The 25214-nt window shown below is 30.0% G+C and overlaps 2 protein-coding genes across 2 annotated transcripts; both read left to right on the plus strand.

The window, feature by feature from the left end:
- Window positions 1-9365: 9365 nt before the first annotated feature.
- Window positions 9366-14532, plus strand: LOC114185405 (KH domain-containing protein At2g38610-like). The gene is made up of 7 exons (XM_028073110.2): window positions 9366-9637; window positions 9815-9903; window positions 10718-10869; window positions 12928-13044; window positions 13180-13296; window positions 13415-13558; window positions 13756-14532. The coding sequence occupies exons 1-7, from the start codon at window positions 9558-9560 to the stop codon at window positions 13900-13902; spliced, it is 846 nt and encodes a 281-aa protein (XP_027928911.1). The 5' UTR covers window positions 9366-9557; the 3' UTR covers window positions 13903-14532.
- A 5430-nt stretch (window positions 14533-19962) lies between these two features.
- On the plus strand, window positions 19963-21787 carry LOC114185548 (protein RETICULATA-RELATED 3, chloroplastic-like). The gene is made up of 2 exons (XM_028073345.2): window positions 19963-20131; window positions 20315-21787. Exon 2 carries the CDS (start codon window positions 20320-20322, stop codon window positions 21343-21345), a length of 1026 nt encoding a protein of 341 aa, XP_027929146.1. The 5' UTR covers window positions 19963-20131; window positions 20315-20319; the 3' UTR covers window positions 21346-21787.
- The last annotated feature ends 3427 nt before the right edge of the window (window positions 21788-25214 follow it).

The raw sequence follows: 25214 nt of genomic DNA on the forward strand, positions 1-25214 counted from the left end.
TTAGAATGAATTGGAAAGTAGAAAGATGAAGAGTTGTTTACGATAATCATTCAATTAACTTTTACTTATGCAGGTTACTTACCTAGACTAGCAAGAGTTTCTGGTAGGCTGTAGTTAATGTTATGTATTACTTGTTTCCAAAAAACATGATCAGGGAGAAATAGTGAAGATATCAAAGCTTAATACAAAAATAAGATAATTTTTAAAACTTTTATTTTGTATATAATCAGAAAAAAAATTAAAAAATTAACCTTATCATTATAACATATTTTATTTATTTATCAAAACTATGGATGTCAAAAAAATTCGTACCCGCGGGTATCTGCGGATAAAATCCTGCAACGGGTCAAAAATGGATATTAAAAATGGATACCCGCTACCCGTGGGTATGGGTATTTTTGATACCCGCATGTTAACGGGACGGGTACGAGTATCATAGTATCCGTACCCGTGGATACCCGTACCCGCTAAACTTTACCTTATATATATATATATATATATATATATATATATATATTAGTAAACAACATTATGAGTCTTCATTCAATAATGGTGGTCAGATTCTTACCCCACAAATGAGTAAATTACTTCCATATACTGTGAAGGTATTGATGTGTCTCTAAGACTGGTTATGGACCAACATGGAAGGTAATGAAATTAACACTTTTACTTAGATATTTTAATTAAGTGATTGTTAGAAATTTTTACTGAACTTCTTATGTTTTAAGGCTCTTCTAGATTAAAATTGGACAACATGAAACTTTATACAATGTTGCAAGAGGTGGACATTGATGAAGTTAGTAATTTCTTTAATATTTTATTCAAAAATAAATTACAATATAAATTGGTAGTGATTTTTTATTTGTTTGTTTTTCAAGAATCAATCAGAGAAAGGAGACTTGTTGATCTAAGCACTAATTATGGTTAAATATTTATTTTTTAAAATATTTTTGTAAATACCCGCGGATACCCGTCAATATGAAAAAAATAGACGGTTACCCGCATAACGGATACCCGACGGATATGGGTACAGGTATGGGGCAAATATTTATCCAGCGGGTAGGGTACGGGGGAGCTACTACCCGTACCCTACCCGCCCCGTTGACATCCCTAATCAAAACTTTATAATAATTTTTTATTTTAATTTAAATTCAATTTACATTTTCTAAAATTTATTGTTTACATTAAATTATTTTATAAACTATTTTTAAAGATATTAATATACAACCAAATTTATTTTATCATGTCAACTAAATTTATTCTAAATTTTTCTATCACTTTTCATTCATTATTTTTTCAGTCTAAAAACTTTATTTTCAGTCACTTTTTTTTTTAATTTAAAGAATTCCATAATTATTTTTAATTTACTTTGTATATGAAGATGTATTAGTCAGTTTATCCTTATATTATTTTTTATTCATTTGAGTTTTAATATTTTCTTAAATAGTACTAATTCAATCTTTTCATTGGACAGTTAGAGTTGTCAAGATGGGTTGGAACCCACGAGTCAACCCGGCTCACCACGGGTTCGGACCGACTTGGGTTGAAATTTTTTTACAAATTTCAATATGGTTTGATTTTTGACCCGACTCATTTAGAACCCGACTCATCCGGGTTGAACCCGTGCTGAACCGGGTTGGCTTACCAACCCGTAAATAAAAGGGTCACACAAGTGTTTATATATTTTTTTATTAAGTTGAACTTTACAGTTGGGTCATGTTACGATGTTTTTTTATCCAACACATAAATAATTTGTATTTCTTTTATTTTGGTTTGTATTTGAATTATATTAAAGTTTATTTAGACTTTAATTAGAATTACAATTTAGTTTTGACTGGAAAAAAATAAAAAAATAATTTTTTTTTAATTAAGTGAACCTGTGAGCCAATTCGTTTAACCCGCCAACCCGTGGTGGGTCGGACCGGGTTTGAATTTTTTTGGCTCGCTAAAAAGTAAGCCGGGTTGGGTTGGCTCACTAAATCATCAATCCGTGGTGGGTCGAACCGAGTCGAGCCGAGTTACCCGTTTTGAAAGTTCTATGGACATTGATACACCACTTGGAGACGTCAGAGCATGAACTTTAACACAAAAACTAAATTGATTATATTTATTTATCATATAATGAAAATTAATCGAATTAAAAATATAGAAATAAAAATAACCCATAACCTTAGATATACAAATTAAATTATGAATCAATTGTTTTTTCATTAATCTAAACAAAACCTAAAGCAACATGTCTTCTAAGAATTAATTGTGATTATCAAAAATAGTTTTTTACTAATAGAAGAAAACCCAATTTTTGAAATTACAAATAAACAAAAAACAAAACAAATACAATAATGAAAAAATGCTAGATTTTATTGAGCTGTTGTTTTCACTTTGTATTGTGGTTGTTGTGTTGTCTTTAGTTGGTCTGTGAAGAAGGACATGCGCATACTTTATGATGGTGTGTAAAGTTGTGCAAAACTGTGAAAAAAATATGAGATTTGGGTGAATGTGTGTGACATATTGTTTTCACTCTGTATTGTGGTGTTGTGTTGTCATTAGTTGGCTTGTGAAGAAGGTCGGTGCGCAGACTCTTTGGTGGAGTGTAAAGTTATGCGAAGGTGTGCCCAGATCTGAGACTGGGTGAAGGTGTGTGACGTGACATGTTATCTTCACTTTGTATTATGGTTGTTGTGTTGTTTGTAGTTGGTTTGTGAAGAAGGTCGGTACGCATGCTCTACAATGGTGTGTAAAATTGTGCGAATGTGTGCAAAGATGTGAGATCTGGGTGAAGATATGTGACGTGTTGTTTTTACTCTGTATTGTGGTTGTTGTGTTGTCTCTAGTTGATTCGTGAAGAAGGTCAGTGCACAGGCTCTGTGATGGTGGGTAAAATTGAGTGAAGGTGTGCAAAGATCTGAGACTGAGTGAAAGTGCATGACTTTGCTGCAGTTGTTGGCAAGATTTCCTAAAGTAATCCTAAGGGATAATCGACTCATAATGGTCATATATGAACGATAAATGATTTTCCTCACTCTCTTCTCACATACAATTGGTTTTTTGTATTGCATGTGAGTGGAGAATTGATTTTTCTCATCCTTGTTTTATAAAGAATGGTTTATTCTCATTGTGGTGGTAGAACTCTTATGATGATTTTTTCTTACGATTTCTATACTTTAAAAAGAAGAAGAGACCGAAAAAGAAGAAGAAATCCCTAAAATAATAATGATAATGATCTTATTTTATTTTAATATAATTTTATCAATTAAAACATTTTATTTCAAACTATTTTTTAGACATGTAAAACTTGTCTTTAAATTTTATTAATTATTTTTTTAACCTATCAAACTAATTACATCACTCACAAATTTCTTATGCCTTCACTTCTCACATATTTTTTCATAATATAGACAATTTTACTTTCATTTATTTTATTTATTTTTTAAATTGGTGTTTATAATCTCTCAAATTCACCTTAAAATCCAAATCCAAATTTAGTAATCACCGATTGTCACATTTTTTCCATAGTTTTTCTTATTTTATTTGGTTTGGTATTAAAACATTTTTTTTTAATTTTGAAAATAAATAACAAAATAAAAGGCAGAGTAATATTTTGCTATTTATTGCAAATTTACGCCGGATAAAGTTTTAAAAGTTGTAATAACCGCAGTCAGTCTTGTTTTATCATTTTCTTATCTGAAGAAATTAATAAAGTTAACTTACAATCAATCCCTTGTGTAAAGAGCAAATGTTAAAAGTAGAGTAAGTTATAAAGATTAAAAATATATGTTTTATTTATTTTATAATTTTCTTGGCGTATGTATTATTTAAAATAATTAAACTACATTAATTGATCATGTAAAAGTTTGGTACATCATCATTCCATTATAAATTGTTACTTAGGGCAAATTTGTTAACTTTTTAATCATGCATGGTATTAAAACTAAAATTAATTGGGTCAATTTTGGTCGAATCACTAAATGGAGTAAAGTTAATTAGATTGAACATTATAGATTTAAGTTTGAGTTGGCTCAGAATAATGTTAGTTCTTCATAATATGGTATGCACTTACAGTTACCAAGAAAAGAAAAGAAAAGAAGAAATATGTTATTTTATTTTATTTTTAGTGACACTAACCAAAAATTTCATTAAAATGAGTTGGAAAGTAAAAAGATGAAGAGTTGTTTTATTTTTTCTCGTTTTTGTTAAGGAAAATCATTGAATTAAATTTTACTGATTCAGGTTACTTATCTAATTGTATTTGAGACTAGCAAGAATTTTTGGTAGGCTGTAAATTAATGTTATGTATTACTTGTTTCCAAGAAACATGATCAGGGAGAAATAGTGAAGATATCAAAGCCTAATAAGAAAATAAGATAATATTTTTAACTTTTATTTTATATATAATCAGAAAAAAATAAAAAAATTACCCTTATCATTAAATCAGAAATCCATTGTAGAAAGAACCTTTTGAAAATCAGCTAAATTGATACTTAATATATGTTTTATGTTAAAAAAATAGTAAACAAAATGAAATTAATTTATTTAAATTTTAACAATTTAGCTAAATATATTTTTATTATAACATATGTTTTTTTTGTTCATCAAAGATTTATAATAATTTTTTATTTTAATTTAAATTCAATTTTAACTTCGATTTACATTTTTTAAAATTTATTGTTTACATTAAATTATTTATAAATTATTTTTAAAGATAATAATATACAACCAAATTTTTTCTATGATGTCAATTAAATTTATTCTAAATTTTTCTATCACTTTTCAGACATTCTTTTTTCAGTCTAAAAACTTTATTTTCCACTCACTTTACTTAATTTAAAGAATTCCATGACTCTTTCTTTATTTGGTTTGTATATGTAGATTTATTAGACAGTTTCTTCTCTATATTATTTTTTATTTATTTGAGTTTTAATATTTTCTTAAATGATACTAATTTGACTCTTCTTTTACAATGACAGTAATACCATTTGGAGATGTCAGACATTTTTTACTTTAACACAAAAGACTAAATTGATTATATTTATCATATAAATAAAATTAATCGAATAAAAAAATAACAAATAAACAATAGCCTTAGATATAAAAGTTCAATTATGAATCAATTCTTTATTCATTAATCTAAACAAAACTTAAAGTAACATGCCTTATGATAATGATCAAAAGTAGTTTTTTATTAATAGAAGAAAAAACTAAAATTTGAAATTATAAATAAAAAAAAATACAAGAATGAAAAAATGTTAGGTTTTACTGAGTTGTTGTTTTCACTCTGTATTGTAGTTGTTGTGTTGTCTTGAGTTGATTTGTGCAGAAGGTCGGTGCGCAGACTTTATGATGGTGTATAAAGTTTTGTAAAAGCTGTGCAAAAATCTAAGATTTGGGTGAATGTGTGTGACTTGTTGTTTTCACTCTGTATTGTGGTGTTGCGTTGTCTCTAGTTGGCTTGTGAAGAAGGTCGGTGCGCAGACTCTGTGATGGTATGTAAAGTTATGCAAAGGTGTGTGAAATGACTTGTTATTTTCACTCTGTGTTGTGATTGTTGTGTTGTCTCTAGTTGGTTTGTGAAGAAGGTCGGTGCATAGTATCTCTGATGGTGTGTAAAATTGTATGAATGTGTGTAAAGATCTGAGATCTAGATGAAGGTGTGTGTGACTTGTTGTTTTCACTCTGTATTGTAGTGTTGCATTGTCTCTAGTTGGCTTGTGAAGAAGGTCGGTGCGCAGACTCTGTGATGGTGTGTAAAGTTATGCGAAGGTGTGCCCAGATTTAAGACTGGGTGAAGGCGTGTAAAATGACGTGTTGTTTTCATTCTGTATTGTGGTTGTTGTGTTGTCTCTAGTTGATTTGTAAAGAAGGTCGGTGCACAGACTCTATGATGGTGTGTAGTGTAAAGGTGTGCAAAGATCTGAGACTGAGTAAAGACGTGTGAGTTTGCTGTAGTTGTTGGTGAGATTTCTTAAAGTAATTTTGTGGGAGATCCACTCTTAATGTTCATATCTGGACAAATAATGATTTTCCTCGCTCTCCTTTCACAGACAATCAATTTTTTGTGGTGCATGTGAATGAAAAATTGATTCTTCTCATTCCTTTTTTTATACAAAATAGTTTCTCCTCATTGTGGTGATGGAACTTTTATGGTGATCTTTCATTGGAAGTTCTATGCTGTAAAAGAAGTAGAAACCGAGAAAGAAGAAGAATCCCTAAAATAATAATAATAATTTAAAATAACCATTTTATTTTAAAATTTTTTTTAGACAGAATGATAAAACTTATTTTACAAATTTTTAATTATATTCTTTTTAACCTATCAAACTAATCACATCACTCACAAGACTCTTATTCCTTCACTTCTCACATATTTTTCCATAATATAAATAAATAATTTTACTTTTATTTATCTTTTCTTTAAAATCAGTGTTTCTACTCCCTCAAATTCATTTTCAAATCCAAATCCAAATTTAATAATCACAAAGTTGTTGTCACATTTTTTTGCATAATTTTTCTTAATTTATCTGTTTGGTCACAAAAGCATTAAAATATTGTTTTTATTAAAACATTATTTTAAATCTTAAAAATAAATAATAAAACAAAAGGCAGAATAATATTTTGCTAATTATTGCAATTATTTTGCCGGATAAAGTTTTAAAAATAGTAATAAACGCAGTCTTATTTTATCATTTTCTTATATTTAACACAAAAGACTAAATTAATTATATTTATCATATAATAAAAATTAATTAAGTAAAAAATATAAAAATGAAAATAAACCATAACCTTAAATATAAAAATCAAATTGTTAATCAATTTTTACTTTTTTATTAATGTAAACAAAACATAAAGCAACATGCCATCCGAGAATAGTTTTATACTAATAGAAGAAAAACCAAAATTTGAAATTATAAATAAACTGAAAAACAAAGACAAGAATGAAAAATGTTAGTTTTTACTAAGCTGTTAATATTTTTTAGTACTGATGTTACTCCTGACCACAACCTATTCAATTGGGAAGACATGACCTGTCCGAATCTTGTCAGACTATTCTGAACCCAAACTTTGTTTAGCCACTTTTTCTTCACTCATCCTATTATTTCTCAAACAAAAAGTCTATTGTTAGTTGGGATCATTGTTTCTCACTCTCACTCTCTTCTATTATCTCCTATCTTTCTAATTCACTTCCAAAATATATTACTTTTCACTTCAATTTCTCAAACCAAAAAACTAATAAATAAATAAATAAATAAATAGACAGTATAAATGCATAAAAAGAAAAAGGAAAATTTATTTAAGTGTGTCAATTTGCCTGATGAAGTTGGGACCAATGGACCATCCCCTCCCTACTACTATTTATTACCAAAAATAACAAAGAAATATTCTTTTCCCCTTTAACTAAAAAGTCCATGAATTTTTTCTTGCCACCCTTACTAAGAAAATACAATATTGTGAATTATTTTTTTTACTTTGGTTTTTTTGAGAAAGACTGAAACACACACATGCCCTGTGGGAGAAAGGAATCAAAGGGCAAAAGAAAATGGTGTATTTTTCTATTTTATTGCATAAAACATCTTAGGATTCTTCTCCTACGGCCAATTGAGTCAGAGGCAGTGAAGCATTCAGTTAAAACAATGGCCCACCTTGTACATTGTCTTCTTCTGCTTGTGGACACTTCTATAGTTTACAACACCAACCTCTTTTCCCTACTCTGCCCCTACCATCTTTTGTTTTATCTTTAATATTAAAATCTTAATACACTTCCCTTCGGTATTTTTATTAATTCATCTGTAAGAAAAAGGAAAATTGAAAAAGATTTCTTTTTTTTTTTGAAGGATTTGATTTGAACTTTTGAAGTCCTTGGATTAGGTACATTGATATCTTTTAAACTTTTTATTGTATGTAGTTAGATAGATCGATTTATCCTTATCATATACGACATCTAGAAAAATAAATGCAAAATTATCAAAAGAAGGAAAAAGGTAGGTAAAAATAGTATATACTCAAGCAAAAAGCATTCATACAGCCTAATAATTTATTGTGAATTATGACATGAAACTCGTCGTAGAAGGGAGTCAAAGGTTTTTTTTTTTGACACCTTTTCCAGACCCAGAAAATGTAATAAAAAAAAGGGTAAAACAGAAATTAAGTTTAGAGTGTTTTCCAAAACTCGTACACTAGAAAAAGTTCACCAAATTATTAGAAGGAAGAAGACATAATGCAAAGATTGGAAACTGATACTATGCAATAAAAAAATACAAGAAAATGGAATGGCTTATAGTGAATAGAGACAATGTATTCCACAGCATCTTCATTCCCCAAGGGTCAAATAATGGTATGAATGAGAGCAACAAAAATGGCTCTAACAGCACCAGGTAGGGTTATTTATTACAGGTAGGTGCAGATGCATAACATACTATAAATGCAAAGTCAAATTTAATGAAACCATTGCTATCTTATGAGGATCTTAAAAACAAAAATGATGAGAAAATTAGAAGGGTGTGTGTTTGTTCAATCAAAATAGAGAGGGAACAGAATAGAAGCGTAATTCAATGATAACATTATTCAAGTGAAGAACAAGAATTTTGTAACATTATGTAATGCTAATATTATAATAATAATGTGGAAAAACAAGGATTGACGTTGTTGAGATGGATGGAGCTTCAAAACGACGTAGTTGAGTGTGTATGGTGAGGTAGATTTGTAAGAGAGTGTGCAGTGTTACGGTCCAGCTAAGACCGCGTTGGCAAACATCATTATCGTTGGCCATTGATTCATTCACATTTTGCGTTTTCTCTTCTCCCAAAACACTGTTAAGTCTACAGTTTCTTTGTAGTATTTGCATACAAAACACTAACATTAGATTGATTAGATTACACCTATGATTCTCTGCATGCCTAACACGCGTCTCAACTTGTTGTTTTTGTTGTACCCTATATACCCTTTACCTTTTTCCACTCCTATCAAACCTACGTTACCTTAACCACTTCACTTTCATACCATGAAAACTGTTCCACTTTAAGATTTTTGTATATACAGTTGTATGGTATGTCGTTGAGTGAAAAAAATACACTTCACTGCCTTGGTCGCTGTGAATTTTCTTTTACTGTCACAGACAAAATCTAGTAACCTTTTACTGCATAGACTTTAGCTGGATACTGTTGTTTCCTTATAAAGATCCCTCCTTCCATTTCAGGACTGTCATCAACTTTTTTGTTTTTGTATTTGTTTTTTACAAGGCAGCCTGTGGACAAGGAAAATATATTAGTTTAGAAAAAAAGGCAGAAAAAGAGAAATATTAAGACTAAGACAGAGAGAGAATAGAAAGAAAAAGGAAATAAATAAATAATTATTTGTTGCTTCCTTTTGTGTAAAATTCAGAGAGAACTGTCCACCCTTTTTCGTTTTTCTCCTTATTACAGACCCCCCTTAATTGATGGTGCTCTGTATCCCCTTTTTCTTCTGCAAGAACTACACCAACTAAACCTTCTTTTTCAACTTTTTTTTGGGGGCTGGTGGTTTTTTTCTTCCAATCCTTGAGGAAAACTAAGAAAAAGTGAGCCATGTCAGGCTTGTACAATCCCAACTTCTCTCCTGCTAGAGCTGCTTCTCCTCAGATTAGGAGCAATCCAGACGTGGACAGGTGGGTTGGTTTTTTTTTTTTTTCTTGTGATGTTTTTGAGATCAAAACTGGAAAAAGACACAATCTTGGACTCTCGGTGGAACACCCTTTGGATTTGGCCCTGTCTGTTTGATTTGCCTTGGATGAATTTGTGTGTTCTTGATTCACAAAAGCAAAGGGTGGTTCTTGTTTTTGCAGTCAGTACCTATCAGAGTTGCTGGCAGAACATCAGAAGCTTGGACCCTTCATGCAAGCGCTTCCCATATGCAGCCGCCTCCTAAATCAAGGTCTTTTGTTGTTTGTGGATCTATCCCTTATTGTTTTTGCTCTCTTCTTGTTTATTGAAGCATGCTTGATGTGTGTGTGTCAGATCGTGTCACAAACCTTTTATCTGTGTCAATAGTCTTGGACAATGGAAACCAACGATAGAGTTGATCGTGCATTGATTCCTCTTCCTGTCATCCATCATCATTGTGGTTGCACCATCCCTTCGCACTTCACTTGATACTGATTTTTTTTATCAAAAGACTCATTCAAATTGAATTAAAATTTGGTTATATGTATCCCCTGTTGGATGGTGTCTGAATGTTGGATGAAATGTACCTTCACAGTGTTAAGCTTATGCAGCCGGTGATTAATTTAATGGCGAGATATAATATTTCTCTGATTTTCATAGTCCTGAATATCTTTTCGTGGGATAATTTGAATTTGAACAGATTATGCATTCTTTTTACTTGCGGACTTGGGTAAAAATCCCATCTTTGCAAAGCATGTACTCTTGAAGGTGTTCTCAGTGTAAGGAATTGAAAATGTCTGAATTGAAGTGTTTGGCATGGCTTTTCACTCTTGGAGAAGAGCTTGGTTTGTAAATAGCGTGTAGAATGCTGGTGCCATTAACATTGGGACTGTTGACTTCGCTAGACTTCCTTCCAAATGTTTAAGGCTTGTCGATTTGCTTCCTTTGGTCTTTCTGTGATACGGTTTACTGCAAATGATGTCCACATTTGAATGAAATATTTTCTGAGATAATTCATCACTGACTGTGTCTTGATTTTTGACACTATGCATTGGTTTCTCATTTAAATTATTTTTCATGTGCAGAAATATTAAGAGTCTCTGGAATGTTATCCAACCAAGGTTTTGGTGACTTCGATAGACTTCGGCATAGAAGCCCTAGTCCTATGGCTTCTTCAAACCTTATGTCCAATGTCAGTGGGACTGGTTTGGGTGGATGGAATAGCCTTCAGCAGGAGGTGACTGCATTTAAATTATCAATTGTAGCATCTGAACTTTACATCCTAAACTTTTTTCCTTATATTATTTGAGTATATCATACATATGTGTCGATAAGCATTTGGATACTATGTAGTAACTAGCTAATATAAATGCCTACAATGTTTGTTTAGTCTAATTCCTAACTTTAGGAATTTTTGAAAATATTCATCATCCATTCCTTGAATTCAGCATCAAAAGCAATCAAGTGTGTGTACATGTGTGAGTACCAGAGTGGATGTTACCATGTCCTCCAAAAAGAGATTGGAGAAGATCAAGGAATCATTTCATTTAAGCTCTATTGAAATATCCACCCAAGGTGCACTCCTCTAAATTATCCATCTGCTAAAAAAATTTAAGAAAACCTATTTATCCCATAAAATACGACAATGCAAGTAACTACCAATGAAAATTTTGACATTCATCCTCTTCCATATAGGCACCAAATAGCAGTAAACATTGCATGTTGCCAAAGACCCTTGCCTCCTTAAATCTCTCAAGGATCTACAGTTAGAAAATAGAGAATGTTTCAGACAAGTGTACAAACCTAAATTGACCATAAATACCAAAAAGCTTCCACTTCGGTTGACCCCACAGAAATTGAAGTCTGTTTTTCTCATAGTCAGAGTATATAGAGTTTGGGATATATAGAGTTTTGTGAGGGTTGCAGTTCTGTAACAAATAATTCATATTAATCCTATCCTGTTATGTACCACCATCCAAATAAAAGATTCACCTTCAAAAAATGCCATAGCTTTCAAAGGTGATGCGAAGAAAAAAGCTTTATGTGCTTTAGCTTGTGGAGAAGTTAAATGAAAGAGCTTCTACAAAAGTTAAGTGCATAAATTGCCTTTGGCTTATGCGAAAAACTCAATTCATTTTACCTCCTTGATTTTGTTCTCCTATGACTGATTTTGGAGAATTTTACCCATATAGGACTTAAGTGCTTATACACCACATCTAGGATGGATTTAGGTAAACAATTCTAGTAATCACTTGCATAGAAGTTACTTCTTTATTTGAAGAGGAAATTGGCTTAAAAAAATTCATTTAAGTTGTAAGTAATTTCTACAAGCTATCCTGAAGAGCATATTGAGATAATCGAATGGACATATCATAAACTATTTTATAAATTCTCCTAAACTCTTACCCACTCGCTTATGCCATATCATATGATACCCTAATTCTAAGTACACCCTTACTCTATGATTGAGGTCCTGAAGAAAAGAGGTAATTCCCACCCATGTAGGAACTAAGGCATTCAATTGATGATGTAATCCGATTCAAAGATCTGTGTTAAATATTGGCATTAGCTTATTGTTCAATATTTCATGTGTCAATATTTGACGTTAGTCACATAACTCACTGAATCGCATCAATGCCTGCTTTGTCCCATGATGATGGTGTTTTGTCATTTAATGATGATGATCTTCTTGTATTGTGTGTTGGTACATGTCTATCATACATATAAGCTGTTCTTATATGTTTTTATGTGTTTTGGAATTAGATGTTCATGTTAACACTCTAGACAAGGCATAAACTTGCATAAAAATGGGATGCAAGTTTTTACATGATGTAAGATTGGTATATACCAGTGAATCAATGCTTGATATGTAACCTTAGACTCTGTTTGAATATGATTCAAGCAAACTAAGGGATTGAGTCTTCTCTTCAACCAATAATTTGTAATGCTAACAGTTTGATGATGGTGTCTTCCTTGCTTTATGAAATCCAACAAAAAATCTGAGTGATCCTGTATTTGTGTTATTATTCATGATAGCAAAGTATTATACTATGTGACTAGCAGAAAATTTTGACAGCTGCTTCTTTAGTGCCTTTTCTGCATTTTCATCTCTTTGATTCCCTCATTCATTCAAACTTGTAGAATTTCCTGATTCGTTGGTTCATCATGAGATTGAAAATGCTAGCTGCTTATTGATTTATGTTTTTATAACGAAAAAAATTATCTTTTGATTTTGTTGTTTAACATGGTCATTTGTAACTTCTATAATCAACATTGCTTTCTCTGTAAAAAACAGAGGTTGTGTGGACCCCCTGGAATGACAATGGACTGGCAAAGTGCACCTGCAAGTCCTAGTTCATTCACTGTTAAGAGGATATTGCGCTTGGAAATTCCGGTAGATACATATCCCAATGTAAGCTTTTATACAAAGGCCTATTATACAAACTCATACCTGATAACATAATCAGACAGCTGTTTTTATCTTTTCTGGAACTGAAATATCTACCATGTTTAACTAATACAAGTATATTGGTCATTATTGCATCAGTTCAATTTTGTTGGAAGGCTTCTGGGGCCTAGAGGCAATTCTTTGAAACGTGTGGAAGCTACTACTGGTTGTCGCGTGTATATTAGGGGGAAAGGATCAATAAAGGACCCAGACAAGGTAATGAAGATAACATAGTTTTCTAGATTTTATTTGCAATGCACTCTTGAATGATCTATATACTCAATCATACATGTATTGTATCAACTGATATTGCTTTTTATTTTTCATTTTTAAGGAGGAGAAATTAAGAGGAAGACCAGGCTATGAGCATCTCAATGAACCACTGCACATTTTGATTGAGGCTGACTTACCTGCCAATGTTGTTGAAATAAGGCTGAGACAGGCTCAGGAAATTATCGAAGAACTGCTCAAGCCTGTGGTATGCTCAGTCACTATATCTTTATCTGTTATGCAGAGTGTACCAACTGTTTGTTCAACTTCACTTTTCCAAACAGAGAGCATAAAGATACCTTTTTTCTTCTGTTCTTAACTTGTAATTTGGACTACTAGTTTGGTGTTTCATCTCAGTGGTTAAATTTTGATTTTATGATGGATGTGAACGTTTGAAAAATGCAGGAGGAGTCACAGGACTACATCAAGAGGCAGCAGTTGCGTGAACTTGCTATGCTGAATTCAAATTTCAGAGAAGAGAGTCCAGGGCCAAGTGGCAGTGTGTCTCCATTCAACTCCAGTGGAATGAAACGCGCAAAGACTGGTCGCTGAAAGTTGTCGTCGTCGGCGGTTGATGGTGTAGATGATGAGTATTGTGGTCCTCCAGCTATTGATTGCTGGGAATATGTTCCAGTACATGTCTCATTCCATGCAAGCTATGAAAGAATAGGCTAACAATTCTTGCTGGTTAGCACTGTGGTGGTTTTTCCTCCTCACCCTTTGTCCCTACCTTTTTCTTCCTGAACAGAGACAGGGGACAAGGCTGGAATGAGGAACTTTTAAAAGAGAAAAATTATATAGTTGGGGGTATTGAGAATAGGTTTGTTCAGACCAACCCTTTTTTTTTTTCTTCCTTGCAAACTTAATACATTCATTGAATTTATTCTTGCGTCAGTTACTTTTGAGAAGTGTGGAATATATACATGTGATGGTTGGTGGTGGTGCTGGAGTTTTAGGTCCAATGTGACATTGTCAAAGTCTCATGGTGTTTTAATATTTATCTCTTAAGTTAGCATAGGATGGATTCTTTTTAGTTGTTTGTCACAGGCATCTGTTTTCTCTTCGGAGGGCTATGCACTGTAGTTGGAATTATGCATGTCAGATAAACCTCTTACCTTGTACCATTGAAAGAACAAATGTGGTATTTGTTTATATAGAATGGTACATATAAATCTTCTGCAACGTTTTCTTATTTTAGCATATAAATTTCTTCTGCTGTCAAAACTGTTGCACGATGGATTCTGCATTGGCCTGCTAAGAAATGTGGGTTTTGCAAGTGATGGATATTTTGAAGGGTGTGAAACTTCAGTTGGAGCATTGGTATCTGCCAAGTTGAGATGTTAGAAAAAACCTCTGGCGCTAATCATTTGTTCAGTGAAGTGTATTTGAAGTTGGTCACAGAGCTTAATGCGAGGTAGGTAATGCCTGTGACATCCTTTTCTCTTGTCTTTATTTTCTTGGTCTCTTGCATCGTTTTCATCATATCATAAATAAATAGAATCATTAAATATGTTTTAGTCTCTAAATCCTGATGTAAGATTGAAATTTATTTTTATTTCAAACTTTGATATAATTTGGTCTTAAGTTTTAAAAGTTAATAGATATAGTCTTTATAATCCAACTGCGATAACATGTCAAATGAGGTTTCAAGCTGACGTTTGAATTGTTTATACCATCTGACATGTTCTAGTTTAAATGTCAGTCTGGAACGCCGTTTATATATATGAAAACTTTAACGTCGTTGAGTTAAAATAATTATATCTATCCAATTTTGAAATTTTGAGATTAAAATATATCAAAATTTGAAACAATTATGAATTCCAATTTCATGTCTAATTAGGAACTAAAAACATATTTTAATTATCTATTCAAAAAAAAAAATCTATAACTTTTAACAAAAGTGAATATCATGTTTTGGTTTACAGAATGTTGTCCTTATTCTTCTCTCGAATAAACCAAAAATCACTCGAAACACGTTTGTTTAGAGTTTTAGTTGTGACCTAGATATCTCCAATGAATCAAAGTTTGACTAAACTTCTCCACAAGTTTTTTAAAATGCTGAATTTTGTAGAATTTTTCGATATAATTGTTGATATAACAATAAATTTAAGATTTTGAGTCATAAGAATTAAAAAGAAATATATTTTTGTATGAAAAACAATATTTGTTTCTTAGACATATTTCATAATAACTAATTTTAGGTTAAAGTGCAAATCGTCTATCGTAATGAAGTCTTGTAAGAAACTTACATAAGAAAATATAAATTACGTAATATGATAAGATTCATAAAATATAAATTAAAAACTCTACTTTATGAGTTTTGCAACGAAAATAAAATAGAAATGAAAAATAAAAGGAGAATTAGAGTAAAACGTAATAAAGGAAAAAAAAATAGAACATAGTTTTTGAAAATAATTATGATTGATTTAAAAGAATAAAATATAGATTATAATCATATAATTCTAGTAATTATCAAAGTTTCCTTTAAAAAAATAAATATAAAAAAATACATCATATATTAAACATTATGATTTTAAAAATGACACAATCGACCAGGTAGAAACAATAATGAATCATGTCCTTGAAAAAAAAAATGTTAAGAATTTTGACTTAATCAATTATGAAATGTATAATGGATTATATAGACATGTGCTATAGTAATTTAGTAAATAAAAATATCCACAATCGATTATTATATATATATATATATATATATATATATATATATATATATATATATATATATATATAACTATGTAACTATAAAAAATAATAAATATGGTTAGTGTAAATTTTGAGGAAGTACAATAATTTGATATTTAGTGAAGTCCTGAAAAATAATTTACAATAAGATTTTCATTACCAGATCAACCAAATAGAAGAGAAAATTTCACTTTACCATAATCCAATTCACATCCTAAAGAATCCAAAACTTCTTTTTCCATCCTCAAAAGCTCCAAATACTGAATTGCCACCATAAATCACTAAAAGTACTAATTAAAAAAATAATGTCCAAATAGTTCTTTTGATTTATTTTTTTTAAAACAGCACCATTTGAGAACATTTTTCTATTCTACCAACTCCACAAGCAATTTTTTCCCTTTCCTCTCTAAAACAGCAAATTTTTATCTTATAAAAATATGTCCAAACATATATCATTTTAGTCTGTATTTTGAGATTGTTGTAATGTCATGAATTTGTTTTCAGTTAGCAATAGCTATTATCATTATTTGATTCGTTTCATGATTTTTTAATGGAAATAACTCAATTCACTTCATAATTCATTTTAATGGAAACACCTCAAACCTCTTTCTAATTCTTTTATTGGGAATACAATAACATATGAGTTAATAGGAGTTTTTATTTTTTATTTTTTATCTTTATGAATTAATTTGGTGATTGATTGTTGCATCCTTGTATTCTCCCTCTTCATGATTTTACTACCATTACCATTAGAGATGGCAAATAAACCCGTCCCCGTGGGTATTGTCCGAACCCGTCCCCGTTTTGACGGGGAATCCCCGCATTGACTGGGTATGGGTATGGGTATGGGTATGGGGAATCCCCGACTTTTTCAGTTGGATATGGGGATGGGTATGGGGATGTACATATACCCGCCATAATACCCGTTCCCGCCATATCTCCATTCTCGTTTAAATTATTAAAATATTCACAATTAATCAAGTCACTCCTATATATATATATATTTTTTTTCTATTTTTTTTTCTTTTAATTATTTCATTTGTCATGAAAGTCATTCTCATCTCCAATATATTTTTTATCTTATCATAACCTTTATGTAATTATGTTAAAATGATGTATGTTAATAAAAAAAAAAAATATTATGCCTCACATTTGAATATTTATATTATTTTTTAATATTTTTATTTATTATAAATTTTCCTTTCACATGAGAATGTTTATACTCTCAATTTAAGGTAATATAAAAAAAATTCTTTACTTATTATTATTATTATTAATTTTTATTTAATTTGAAGAACTCTTTTGTTTCATTAAAATAATTTTTGTTATTTTTCAACCATTAAGTATACATGTTGATATTTGAAAAGTTTTCTTAGTTCTCTAAGATATTTTTCGTCTTATCATACCTTAGTTATACATTTGATTTTCTTTGTGTGATTTTTTTCGATAGTCTCTCAAATTATTTCTAAAACACACATTTGTTAGTTTTTTAATATTTTTATTTATTGTTTTTATTTTTATCATGTAGAATAATATTTCGATATATTCTATCTAATTATTTTTTATTTTATAACTCATTATTAATCATAATGTAATTTTTTCACTTTAAATTCTGTTTGAAGTGGTTAAAATTTTATATATATATATATATATAATGATATTTAGGAATAGTATATGATAATTCACTACAAAAAAAACATGAAATGGTGACTGATTTAGTTAGTAACCCATATCAGTCATTATTTTTCGTCATTGGTGGTAGTAGTTGATTTATTGTCTGAATCAATGACTAAATTAGTGACTGATTCAATGATCGAATCGATACTTGATTTAGTGACCAATTTAATTACTAATTTATTTGTAATTTAATGACAAATTTTTTGGTCACTAATGATATTTCTATTTAATTTTAACCACTTCAAACGTAATTTAATAATTAGTTCTCTAAGGTATTTTTCATTTTATCATACCTTAATTATACATTTGATTTCCTTTGTGCGATTTCTTTCGATAGTCTCTCAAATTATTTCTAAAACACACATTTGTTAGTTTTTTAATATTTTTATTTATTGTTTATTTTCATCATGTAGAATAATATTTCGATATATTCTATCTAATTATTTGTTATTTTATAACTCACTATTAATCATACTGTAATTTTTTTCACTTTAATTGTATAAATAAATTTTATTTACTACAATATAAAAATTTAATGTAATTGCTATGAATATTTTTTCGTCACTATCCAACATATATTGAAGTTCAAAAGATACAAAATCTATGTCAAAATTTTATTATTATGTTTATTATTTGTTCTTTGTGTCATTTTGATCAAGTGATGTATTATAACTTTTATTAATGTATAAAAAAGAGATTTATTATAATTTAAAAAAATTGAAGTAAACAAACATTTAAAATATATTTTAATTTGAATATTTGTTTTTCTTTTATTATTATGTTTATTATTTGTTCTTTGTGTCATTTTGATCAAGTAATATATTATAACTTTTATTAGTGTATAAAAAAGAGATTCATTAGAATTTAAAAAAATTGAAGTAAACAAACATTTAAAATATATTTTAATTTGAATATTTTTTTTTCCTTTTATATTTTTTTTGAAATATTTTTTAATTTTATCAACTAAGTTCATCAATGTTGTAGTTTGCAAATTTAATAAATGTTTTGGTTCACATGAAATTTTATATGGTATTCTAATATAAAATGTAAACAATTATAATTTATTTTAAGGTATTTGGCATCGAAGAAAATCCTCCTAATATTGAATATTTCATAATATTATGTTTTCTTTACCGTAATTTTTTTTCTTTTATAAAAATTAATATTGAAGTAGTTAGAACACGGGTATGGGTATGGGTACGAGATTATACCCATTACCCGGTGGGGATGGGGATGGGAAAAAAGTTTGATACCCATTGGGTTTGGGTATGGAGATGGGGATGAATTTTTTATGCGGGGATGGGTATGGGATAGCGAAACCCGTCCCCGCCCCGCCCCCGTTGTCATCCCTAATTACCATATTCAAATGCAATATAATGGAAATACTTGAAAATTTAACAGTTTTAATAGATACCGTTCTGATAATTAGGTCTTGGATATTCTTTTTGTTTTGCAAATTGAAGAACAAAAAAACAATATTTAGATACTATTTTAGATATTTATAATGAACTGATGGAAATTCTTTCAAAAGAAAATAATTTCTCTCACAGTATCTCCTGTCTATTCGAAATAATTCTAAAAATTTTAAAATCATAAGTTTGATAAAAAAATAAAGTTTAAATAATTCAGTAGAACATAAAATAATATATTAAACGTTTAAGTTTATAGTTACTGAAAAATAAAATATAATTAATTATATTGTTATCACCTCAAATCCCAATATATTTTGTTTAAACAAATTTTACTTTATTCATATTCCTATATTTTAATCCTAATTTAAGTATATTTTTTTAGCCATAGTATTAGTATACATGTATACAAATAATTTAAATACACTATTGTTCAAATATAAAGTATTATGAAGGTTAAAAAATCATTCTTTTATAATTTTATTGCACTTTACTCACGAGTATACTTTTTTCTATTAATAATTACCCAAAAGTAGTCATTAATACAATTTTTAAAACATCTATCATAAAATTAAATAAATTTAAAAGAACAAGTTTACAGCAGAATAAATAACAATGTAAATACTATCCAGTATTTATTTACCCTTTATTTCACTCTTCCAAGTTATATATATATATATATATATATATATATATATATATATATATATATATATATTCTATTTCCTTAAAAGATGCACTGTATTACTAATTTTTGTTTCTCCCCAAACCACAGTATAAAAGTGATTTTCCCACTTCACAAACCCTGTTTCACTCCAAATTCCATTAAAAAAAAAATTACCCTAATGTGGTGTGCTGTCTTTTGCTTATAGTTTCTTCGACAATCACGTAATTAAAAAGGGTTTTTTTCTGCTGAAGGTTTAAGCTTTGTTCTTCTCAGTCTCGCCAGCAGCCATCATTTATTCTCTCACCAAACCACCTTCCAGATCCAGGTAAGAGCTACTTGCATGATCCCAACCCGCTCTGAAAAATCCGATCTTTCTTTTAGAACTTCGTTTTCTTTTTTATGTATATTCCCCTGTTGATGCTTATGAATGATCATGAATAAATGACGCCAAATTCGTTCATTTGATCTCCCAAACTTTTTTCTTTCTTTGATTTTTCATCTTTCACAGATCAAATGGCTGCCATGGGTATGTTGTGTTTGTCTCCACTCTCAGGTCAACAACAAGCACTTTCCTTTCCATCATTGCCATCTACATCGCCTAAGCTACAGAATCGTCCTCTGTATCTCACCAATTTACCTCATTTTCCACAAAGGCTGAGACCTTCTTTCGCCGGAGGGGACGGCGGGGATGGGGTCGGGCGTGGTGGAGGTGGTGGTGGTGGAGGTAAAGGTGACGACGGAGATTCCAAAGATTCTTCTTTTGGGATTTTGGGTCTCTTTCTGAACGGGTGGAGATCAAGGGTTGCTGCTGATCCACAGTTTCCCTTCAAGGTTTTGATGGAGGAGCTGGTGGGTGTGAGTGCTTGTGTTTTAGGTGACATGGCTTCAAGGCCAAATTTTGGGTTGAATGAACTTGACTTTGTCTTTTCAACTCTGGTTGTTGGGGCTATTCTGAATTTCACTCTGATGTATCTGTTGGCACCTACCCTGACATCATCAGCATCCAGTGTACCTGCGCTCTTTGCCTCATGCCCCAAGAGTCACATGTTTGAGCCCGGTGCTTTTTCCCTTCTCGAGAGGTTTGGAACCTTGGTGTACAAAGGTACCATTTTTGCTGTTGTTGGTTTCGGTGCTGGACTAGTTGGAACCACACTTTCCAATGGGTTGATCAAGATGAGGAAGAAGATGGATCCAACATTTGAGACTCCTAACAAGCCCCCACCAACAATTTTGAATGCTCTCACTTGGGCAGGCCACATGGGGGTTAGCAGCAACCTGAGGTATCAGACTCTGAATGGTGTTGAGTTCATGCTGGAGAGAGTGCTTAACCCTTTAGCATTCAAGTCCTCAGTGTTGGTTCTGAGGTGTGTGAACAATGTTCTTGGGGGCATGTCCTTTGTGGTGTTGGCAAGGTTAACTGGGGCACAGAGTGTTGGGGAGAAGAAGGAGAGTGAGGTTGGTTTGATTTCTGAGAAAGAGAAGGTGGAGTCGGAGAGGGAAGAGAGGTTGCAGAATCAGTCGACAGAACCATCAAAGTGATGACAGAACTCACTTTGTCTTTTAGCTTAACTCGAGAGATGTTGGAGTTGGAGAAGGTAAGGTTTTTCGTTTGATGAAATTGCATGTAGGGGTGGTAAGGTATGTGATGAGAGTTGTGGCAAGCACCAAATAAGAGTTGCGATTAAGATTTTGAGACCAGTTTATGGGCATTTGCTGCTCTCGCATGTTGTTGAAAGTGTTACCTGAAACAACAAGAATAACATGCCAAAGTAGTCTTGGCCATGTATTGGGAATTTGGGACCCCCCTCTCTTTGAAAAACATAAAACTGTTTAGGCCATGTAGATTTTTATTTCTTTTTCTTAATTTCTCTGATCAATTAGTAGGCTTTTTTCTTGTCGTTTTCTTGAGCATCCATCCTTGTAAAAGCACCATAGATCTAGTTTGGGGCATTTGCTAATAAAACTAAGAGTATTGTGATAACGATGTTGCATTGTTTGGATGATTATTTTGTTAGGATTATTGTCTTATTAAAGCTTCTGGCATTAAGGGTTCATGTTTTTCTAGACAGTTCTTTTCAGAGAATTTGTTTTTAACTTGGTCATCAATTTATTTAACATGAAATTGCCAAATTATGTTGTTTTGGTTTATCTTTTAATAAATAAACAACATTTCCAGAAAACAATATTTTTGGCAAATGGTTTTTGAACATTTTTTCCTGAAAAGAAAAATCGAAGAATGGAAAATCCGACTTTCTTTAATTGAAATATAGTTTTAAAAAGTTAATAACATAAGAAAATTAGTATATTTCTATCTTCTTGGATTCTTACAAATTAAATATTAAGCACTACTAGTACTGGCCATGTGGTTAGAAGAAAATATACACAAGCATATAAAAATAGCGTAGTTATTGTCTTTTCACATCTCAAGGTTTTTCAAAATACTAAACCTTTCAAAATACACATCAAGACCAATTAACTACACCATTTTATATGTTTATGTAGATCACTTCCAAAAGAACTCCACACCTAGACTCTTTACATTAGCGATCATCGAAAAAAAAAACACAATAAGTTAATGATAACTTAGATATACATATATAAATATTATATAAAGATTATATGACAACCAAACTAACAAATATTTAATTCATTTATCACAAAACAATTCTCATCCATTGATATAAAAATATAATCTTAGACTCGATTATTCAAATTCATACATTAACTTAAATTTTACAACATTTGTTTTGTCATGTAAAATGAGATTCTCAGTTATAATTTTAGTAATAATACTTGATCTTCCCTTCTCATGATAAAGTGAGTTCACTTATAGTCTAAAAGAAACGAAGTCTATGACTCCAAGACCAACTATAGGAATCTCTTTTTCTTTTTGCTACCTAGACTCTTTCCTTTGCATGAGTCTAAAAGTCTAATAAAATATAAGGATAGCTTCTAATGAGTGTTCCTAACAAATGTATAACACTAGACTTGTATGTCATATATTTTCTCCTTAGAAATGATATGAACATACAATTCAATTATCACATTCAATCATTAAATAAAATCTTATTGGTCTTGTAATACCTCTTAATTTCCCTTCTATCATATAATAGACCTCCTTACAATTTCTTCCTCAATTAACACCACCGAGTTATACAGACTTGCTCAACAAAATCATACCCTTGTCGCTTAGTGATCAACCCCCTTGGAGGCTCTCTTGTTCAACACCTGAATGCCTGGCCCAATGAGTGTAACACTTGAACAAATTCAGAATAATTTGCCTAAATCCCTTTCCTTAACTCTACCAAACTTGGGTTTGGCGTTCAGAGTCTGCTCGCTCAACAAGCATACTTCCGCTGACTCTCTGCCAAACTTGATTTTGGTAGTCGTCTAATAAGAATAGGGCTCACCCAACGAGTTTGTATAACACATACAACAAAATTAAGAAATTTGAGTGTGTAATTGATACCAAAAATGCATCTCATGTTTCATACAAGTGACATACGTTCTGATAATGACAATTGACAACCATTCATTCCAATTAACATCATCAATTTCACAGTTCCATCACTCATTCAAATCCAACAATACATATCATGGAACCTTAACTTGTCTAAATTTCACATATAACCTGCATTGGAGTTCATACATCTCATTTCGCACATATTAACCATCAACATGTAAAATTTCTCATACAACTTTGAATTAGTGTAACAAAGATTCACTAAGAGCAAATTTGAATCACATGCATAGCTCTAAGACCCATATGCGACTCAAGTGCTAAAATGCTTAAAAGGGATTAAAACTAAAACTTACTATGGTTCAATTATTTGATCGATTAATTATGTAGAGGTCATCGCGAAGATCAATCCTTTAATCTTTAATGAGACAAAGATTGAAGTCAGAAACAAAAAGAAAATGTATAAAGAACTTAAAGAACATGGCTTCAAGAAATAATGTGTTTTTTTCTTTTTTACAAAAATGAACTTCTTTTATTAAAAACCTTTATATAGTTTATCATTTTATTATATACTTTTCTGTTTTATAAAAATCATATCGCTCTTGAATATTTTTTTTTCTCACGTTGAAAAAAAAAATTCTATCACCTAAGTTTAGTATTTGTTGCATTAAATTCTCTAAAGGAGGATTTTATTTTTTCTTCTCAAATTATTTTTTTTTAAAGAAAAATTCTTTAAACAGTTCTATTGGAGCATTATTTTCCTAAATAGATCTATTTAACTTTTTTTTTCTAAAATTGGGAAGAATTTTTTTTTTTTTAAATTAAAAGTAAAATTACGGAAAGTTAACTGAAAATAACTAATTAAAAATATTATGTATATATTTTAATTACTTCAAGATAATGAATAAAATAAAAAGTAATTTAAGATTTTTTAATATAATTTGAAATTAAAATTTTTATTTATTTTGAAAAATAAAATTATTATAATTAAAAATATTTATGATCGATAATATGATAATAATAATGTAAATTTTAAAATTATCTTTTGTTTTTCATTCATTTTTTTACTACAATTTATTATATTAATAACAATTTTCATTCCTAATATATTATAAAGTTAATATCATGAAAACATTTTTATAAATAATTATGTTAAAAATATTATTGTAATTATTTTTATTATTGATTATAATTAGTTTTTATTTTATACTTGATCTTAAAATAATTAAAATTTAAACTCAAAATTTTTAGTTAATTATTTTAAATTATTTTTCCATAATTTTAATTTTTTCCTCTCTCATTTTAGAGAAACAAAAAAAAAATCAAATAGATTGATTTGGAGAAATAATTTTCTAATAGATCTATTTAGAGAAATAATGTTTCAATAGGTCTATTTAAGGATTTTTTCTATAAAAAAAGGATTATTTTGAAAAATCTATAATGTCGTCTACCAATTTTATATATGCGTTTATCTTTTGTTTTTACATTTAAGTTAATTAAATTATTTATTGATGATATTAGGTGCAAGTTTAAATTGGACTAAAATAAAAGAAATAAAATGCATTAAATTTATAAGTAAAAAAAAAATCATATTTTCTTGTTTTCAGAGGTAAGCAAATTTGAATTATTTTTACTTTATTTAAGATGAAATATCCTGATTTTAATTTATGTTTGACCTTTTTATTACATTATCATAATACGTATTTTCTTAGGAGATTAATAAATGTTGATATAATTAACTATTAAACAAATTAAGAATCAAAGCAATTGAGTTGGTTTGAACCTCAAAATACCTCAAACATTATCACATACCGTTTTCAAAACTCAACAACTAGTTAAGGAAATTTAGATCGAGAAAAATTTTTATGTTATTGTAAGTCTCTTATTTGTGTCCTAAATACATAAAAAAAAAAAGAGTACAGCAGTGGTAAATGTTCCTAATTGTTAA

The sequence above is a fragment of the Vigna unguiculata genome, chromosome 5, assembly GCF_037176805.1.
Source record: "Vigna unguiculata cultivar grain cowpea cultivar isolate G323 ecotype 2 chromosome 5, ASM3717680v1, whole genome shotgun sequence".
Taxonomy (NCBI): Eukaryota; Viridiplantae; Streptophyta; class Magnoliopsida; order Fabales; family Fabaceae; genus Vigna; species Vigna unguiculata.